This window comes from Bombina bombina, chromosome 1 (assembly GCF_027579735.1).
Source record: "Bombina bombina isolate aBomBom1 chromosome 1, aBomBom1.pri, whole genome shotgun sequence".
Lineage (NCBI taxonomy): Eukaryota > Metazoa > Chordata > Amphibia > Anura > Bombinatoridae > Bombina > Bombina bombina.
In genome coordinates this window covers 1,110,531,831-1,110,539,245 of record NC_069499.1, presented here as the reverse complement: position 1 = coordinate 1,110,539,245, position 7,415 = coordinate 1,110,531,831, and the positions used below count along the sequence as shown (strand labels likewise).

Below are 7,415 nucleotides of genomic sequence, written 5' to 3'. Positions count from 1 at the left end.
ACCTATTAATCCCTAAACTGCCCCCCCCCCCCATCTCAACACGCTAAATAAAACTTCTCTTTGTATTTTTAAATAGATATAGAAATATATTTAGGGTTTTTAAAATATCTATTTATTTATTTTCTTTAGTGTAGGGATCCCTTCTCACACTCTCACTTCCCTGATTCTCTCCAACCAGCTCTCTAACCTTCTCCCCTCCCATTGTACCAAGCAATATTTGTTACTGCTAGCCAGTCTGCCAGTTGCAAGTTAGAGCATTTTAAAAAAATATTTATTTATTTTCTGTAGTGTAGGGATCTATCCCTCCCTCTCCTCTATTTGCAGTAGTGTAGGGATCCACCTCTCCCCTCCCGCTATGGGCCTCCCCTTTCTTCTCTCTCACACCTGCCACATGCACTACCGCAAAATCGTTACAGTGACACAGAGAGTGTCACTGTCTGTAACGATTTTATTTTTTTATTATTTTTTATTATCAGTGCAGTTGAGGGCCTTATATGTCAGAATTTTGTGTTTAATCCTGGAGGCAAGAGGAAGCCAGTGAAGGGATTGGCAGAGAGATGCAGCAGATGAAGAGCAACGTGCAAGAAAGATAAGCCTGGCAGAGGCATTCATTATGGATTGTAAAAGAGCTAGGCAGCAGCTAGGGAGACCAGAGAGGACGGAGTTGCAGTAGTCAAGGTGGGAAAGGATGAGATAGTGGATTAAAATCTTGGTTGTGTCTTGTGTAAGGGAATGTCTAATTTTAGTGAGGTTTTTAAGGTGGAAGCGGCAGGATTTAGCCACGGACTGAATGTGAGGAGTGAAAGATCTGAGTCAAATGTGACCCCAAGACATCAGGCATGTTGGGTATGGGTAATAATGGAGTTGTTGACAGTTATAGAGAGATGGGGGTGGAGATTTTAGAAGAAGGGGAAAAAATAAGGAGCTCAGTTTTGGAGAGATTTAGCTTAAGGTAGTGAGAGGACATCCAGGAAAAGAGATGTGAGAAAGACAGTTACTGACACAGGTTAGCAAGGAAGGAGATAGTTCTGGTGCAGAGAGGTAGATTTGGTTGTCGTTGGCATACAAATGATATTGAAACCATGGAACTTTATTAGGGAACCTAATAATGACGTGTAGATTGAGAAGAGAAGGGGACCGAGGACAGAGCCTTGCAGTTCCTCAACAGAAAGTGGTAACGGGGCAGAGGAAGCCCCAGAGAAGGCTACACTAAAGGTACGGTTAGACAGGTAGGTAGAGAACCACGAGAGGGCTGTGTCACAAATGCTGAAGAATTGGAGGGTTTGGAGCAAAAGAGGGTGGTCAAATATCAAAGGCTGCAGACAGATCAAGGAGGATAAGCAGAGAGAAGTGGCCTTTTGATTTTGCTGTAAGTAAGTCGTTGGCAACCTTAACGATTGCTGTCTCTGGAGTGATGGGGACGAAATCCAGATTGCAGTGGGTCAAGGAGGGTGTTTAATGTATGAAATGGGATAGGCGTGCATATACTAGCTTTTCAAGAAGCTTTGAGGGAAATAGGGCAGTAGTTAGATGGGGAGGTTGGATTGATAGAAGTTTTTTTGAGGATAGGTGTGACCAGTGCATGTTTTAGAGATGAGGGAAATATACCAGTGCTGAGAGAGAGGTTAAAAATGTGTGTGAGTATAGAAGTATGGGTAGAAGAGAGGGAGGGGAGTAGCTGTGAGGGGATGAGGTAGAGGGGACAGGTAGTGAGGTGAGAGCACAGTATAAGTGCAGAAACTGCCTCAGTAACAGGGGCGAAAGAGCAAAATGTATGGCTATGTGGGTTTTGGTTGATTGCAAACTTTTGAGGGGGAGACTGGAAGTATGTTGAGAGCTGATTTAGTTTCTGATGGAGTCGATTTTGTAGGCTGGCAAAATCTTGAGCTGACATAGAAGTTGTATTAGGAGGTGGGGGTTGGCGGAGAAGAGTATTGAAAGTGGAGAACAGACGTTTTGGGTTTGAAGAAAGAGTAGAGATAAGAGTAGAGAAGTAATGCTGCTTTTAAAGATTAAAGGGACACTGAACCCAATTTTTTTGTCTTTCGTGATTCAGATAGAGCATGCAATTTTAAGCAACTTTCTAATTTACTTCTATTATCAATTTTTCTTCGTTCTCTTGCTATCTTTATTTAACAAAAAAGGCATCTAAGCTAAGGAGCCAGACAATTTTTGGTTCAGACCATGGACAGCACTTGTTTATTGGTGGGTGAATTTATCCACCAATCAGCAAGAACAACCCAGGTTGTTCACCAAAAATGGGCCAGCATCTAAACTTACATTCTTGCTTTTCAAATAAAGATACAAAGAGAATGAAGAAATGTGATAATAGGAGTAAATTAGAAAGTTGCTTAAAATTGCATGCTCTAATGAATCACGAAATAAAAAATTTGGGTTCAGTGTCCCTTTAAGGGCAGACTATTAGGAGTTCAAGATCATATGGTAAGAGAGCATGATTAGTGCTCCCATGCCATATGAAGGCAGTTGACTTCTGCCCTTTGGTTGCAGCTCCCACTGTCAAAACTAACAGTGGTACAGCAAGCTGTGCCTCTGTTTTGGACGTAGGTACTACGTCAACACAGTACAATGGGCAAAGTACTGTATGACATAGTAATATGTCAAAAAGGTGCACTAGGGTTAAAGGATGATGTGGTGAATTCCTCAATAAATATAGCAGCTGCAGTTCAAATATGGTCATTGCTAGAGAGTGGTGACACCAAATAATGCTACTACTGCCTAGTGTCCCCCAGTGGCAGTTCTACGGGGGGGGGTGCTATTTACCTCTAAACACATCTTTAGCACCCCCCATTGAATTGTGAATGGTAGTACATGCTCTGCCACATGGCTCCATATTATATGTGCTGTGTCTTTAAACGTTTTCACCACCTTTGTTAGCCCCCAAATTTTAAGTTCTAGGACCGCAACTGGTGCCACCTCTGTCGGTGGTCATTTTAGAAAGGCTGTTACCAGACTGGGGTCTTTAAGATGGTAAGAAGAATGAAGATAACAAGGAAGGTATTTATCACTACCTAGAGAAATGTATATTTATACTTAAAAATTACTCATTTTGTTACTTGCCCAAAACATCAGTTCTCTATATGTGTTTGTGTTACTTAAATCAATTCCCTAGTGCTGTTTTTGGAACAAAGGGGGTTAAATTACTGTGTTGTTTGTTTTACTTGAAAACAAATGGGTCTTGTAGTTAGAAACCTATATAAAGTCTTGATAACTGAAGGAATATGTAACTCAGATGTTTGTAGGGGCCACACAAGCTAAAGGATAGGAAGGCTCAGAATGAGCAAGTACCTGAGAAAAGTATAAGTAAAAGAGATCTTGCTGAGGAAGCCCATGGACAAGTAGAGTGTGAGAACTGTGATTTTCTACATGCCACTGCATGTCTTCAGTATTACATCATAAGCAAGATTACACCATGGCAGATACAAGACAGCCTGCTCAAAGTAATGAGTTTGCTACCAAAGCAGGAAATTAGAGAGCAATCACCCCAAGATAGAACAAAAGCACTGCACAGCTAACTGCAGCTTATCAGGCCATTAACTGTTTACTCGACTGATACATCAAAAGGATTGACAGTTAGCTATATCCTTGCTGAGAAGATTGCTTAGTTAATTGCAGAACATGCATGTTTTTGTTTTCAAAACCGCTGAAATTTATATAGTGCTGAATGTAAAATATATTGGGAATATTAATCATGCCCCCTATTGATTTGGAAATAGAAACGTATTAAGAATAAAGAAGGATCTAGCTCCCTAAGCAAATTAATATAGTCATATATCAATTTTAAGCTAGCCCAGTTTGTGAGTTTAACTCATCTAAATCTGATTACAATCTCATCTACCACTTGCTCTAGATCAACTATGCATATTGTGTTTATCCTTAAATTGTTTGTCTACAGGATAATGCTGGAGAGAAACACATATAGTTCACTTTTGAGCAGTGTCTTTCACAGCAAGGGTAACAGGAACGTAAATTCCATCAGACTTTTTCAAAGAGTATTTTCTTGGACTGCTCTGAAATATCCATGTCCTGCAAGTTTTGCTGACAAGATATATTTGAAAAGTATTTAGGCTATTCAAGATTTTACATTAATTACAAATGAAGAAGAAAATGATAGCATTTTCAATTCTATACATTAAAACCTGAACTATAGAGAAGTTAAACAAATGACTTAGAAAAACAACAGACACACAGACTATATATATATATATATATATATATATATATATATGTATGACAAAAACACAATTATAATGAGCTGTGAAAGAGACTTTTATCACATGCCAAGGAGGTTAAAGTTCACTCACAGATTCTCTTTATGGGGCCTCTGACCATCCGAACATCTTGTAATCCTGACACCCTCAACATCCTGTGATTTTTTTTTTTAATTTTATTTTTTTGTTGGATGAGGAGGAGATAAACAAAGAGTGGCACAAGAACTAGAAACGCAGAAAAAAATAATCTGCCAAGAAAACATTGAAGGGAGGTCACTAGCAAGGGGAAGAGCATACAACATAAAGAGAAAAAACATCTGAAAGGAAAATGCGCTGCAAAGGAAAAGCTGAACAGCAAAGAAAGTGACTTTGAAAAGACCCAACAAAAGGATTGAGTGTAGAAGCCTCTGCAACAGCATACTGGTTTGTAAGAAATACAGAGTAAGCTTCCACGGATAGACACATTAATGAGCAGACATATTGGAGAGAAGAACTGTAATTATTGCAATCAGTCATGGAACCAAAATACTAATTAACTGACAGCATAACTTTATAGATCTCACAACTGTAAATAGATCAAAAGACTCCCAAGAAATAATTCTCTAGACATCTCACAAACTAACATGAGACTATCTGACTTCACAGAAGGATCTTAGTAAACGTAAACTATCTGACAGGAACTGTGATAGATTTAACTGTAGTCTCTCCTTGGTTAATTTTTTACTAGGTTTCCCATGTTCTGCTTCAGCACAGGGAATCTGGCACATCAGTACATCAGTGGTCTCTGCACTGCCTTTAATCATCAGAGGTACCCATGCCCCCTGTGTCAGAAACCCCAAGTGACCCAGTCAGACTTAGTGTCTGCTCTAGGTCTATTGTTTCCCTGGCTTATATTCTTCTGCTTCTAATTGGTATCTTGGGAAATACCCTTGTTATAAGAGTCTTACGTGGTCTCCGTGGTAGACGCAGTGTACAAGCATCTCTCAGCCAACACATGTGCAGCTTGGCATCGTGTGACCTTCTGCAACTTGTAGTGGGAATTCCCATTGAACTGTATAGCAGCATCTGGTGTCCTTTCCCTTGGCCATTGGGAGCAACAGGTTGTAGTGGCTTCTATTACATGTGGGAAGTGCTTTGCTATGCTGCCATATTCAATGTGTTGTCTTTGAGCTGTGAAAGGCACCAAGCCACTTGTCAGCCATTGAGCCTCCATCTGCGCCAGGCCTCAGGCGTGCGCCTTCGTATTTGTTTATTGTGGCTAGCCTCTTTCCTTGCTGGACTACCAATGCTTTTCTCCATGGGATTGGAAAATATATATGCAGAGGTAACGGAACAGCAACCAGAGTTGTTGGCTTGTACACCACTTGGCCAGCGGAGAGGATTCTTCACTGCTAGTGTCTGGGCATCATTTTTTACCTATATAGGTGTGTTACTGATAGTGGGAGTGACCTGTTGGAAAATGAGAAGGGCCCTTGAAGAAAGCCACACCTTGGAGGTCTTGGGACCAGATGGATCTGTTCAGTTTCTTGACAGGTTCTGCAATGGACAGATAATGACAGCACGCAGGCAAAATGCCAGGATGTTGGGTGAGTGCTGGGATAAAGCCCTATTACCATCTTTGCTGAGTAGCCAGGAAATAAAATAATTACAATACTATTCTCCTCTTTGAGAGGATTTTTGTTTTAGAATATTGTCTTAGGAAAATGTTCTTACGTTATGATACATAATATATATATATTTTTTTAAGTCTATGAAAGTTTTGGATCTCATAGAAATGTCATTATCAAAGTGTATTTTAGGGGAGGATTTAATTAACGTCTCAAAAAATGGTATTATTATAATTGCATGTATTTAACATAAGTATGCTTATAACACATATGTTTAAAGGACTAAAGTATATGTATTTGGTGCTGACATGTATAGCACACTCACCTGTACTACAATCCATGTATAAATGAAGGAAGAGTGTGTGAAATAAATATATGTATATGATAAATATATGTATATGATAACAATCTTCACATAACTATGAAGAAAAAGAAAATCATAATTATTGTAATCCACATTAATACCCCCTCTCCAAAAATATTAATAAATCTAACATTTACTCTAAAACAAGACAGACATCATAAACCAATGGAAATCGCCACAATAGTTGCAACTTCTTAATGGCAAAGGCTGCAATTGAAAACATTCAATAATCATATTATTGCAAGAAATAGTTTATTACATTAGCCTCTCAATGCAGTTTTCATTCCATGAATTTGATCATTTATGTTGTGCTGGATGTGGTACACAATCTTCTTTCAATACTGCATGTACTGTATTTTGTTGTTAAAAGATTCCCATCTAAATACTAGAGGCAATTTTTTATAACTCATAATAGTGTTCTCATAGTGTTCTTAGATAGTTCATAAGTTAGCATATATTAAATGTAAATATTACACACATTCACATATGCACACACACATGAACACACATACACGCGCACATGCGCACACACTTACAAGGTCACAAATGCACACACAATCTCACACACACACTCAACTCAGGTAAGCATGTACATGGTATATAGGTTTCAGCTGTACTCAATTAAGTAGCTAGTCTCATACAGAACATACACAAAAAAAAGTATTTATTTTCCATTTTGTTATGTTGACAAATTAGTAGAAAAGGGAAGATATATCCAGTTCCCAACTGACCATAAATTAGTTGGATTTTAATGATTTGGAGCTCTGTCCTTAAGCTATTTATTGTCCTGGTTTAGAATATATGTAGACTTTTGTTAGGAGGAAAGAAAAACTATGCTGGATGTTGAACAATTATATATACTATTCTAATATTTTAATTGTCACCGCTGGCATATTTCGTTTTTGTGCTCCCCTAGGGGATGGGAAATCTTGTGTCCCCAATGCACAACAATTTTAGCACAGACACACTAAGAAGTCATGTGACCCTGCTAAGCAACCAGGAATAATTGATTTGTAACACAATTAATAAAACATTTGGAGAGCTTAGGAGTGTGAAGGCATCATGTCATAAAACTGCCCTTCAAAATACATCTCCTGAATCCTGCTGTACCCCTGTTGTTATCAAACATTTATTTTGAAATGGTTAATCATCTTAGTTTAACCTGCTACTATATTTTTGTTTATAGAAATATAGGGGCCGATTTAACATGCTGCG

General features: G+C 38.7%; 1 protein-coding gene across 1 annotated transcript in view; it reads left to right on the top strand.

Moving 5' to 3' along the window:
* Positions 1-4,523: 4,523 nt before the first annotated feature.
* LOC128641295 (G-protein coupled receptor 39) overlaps positions 4,524-7,415 on the top strand; it is a 12,229-nt gene continuing 9,337 nt past the window's right edge. The window contains exon 1 of the mRNA XM_053693897.1: positions 4,524-5,815. Coding sequence (XP_053549872.1) covers positions 5,044-5,815 — 772 coding nt within the window. The 5' untranslated portion in view covers positions 4,524-5,043. The remainder of the gene's footprint in view (positions 5,816-7,415) is intronic.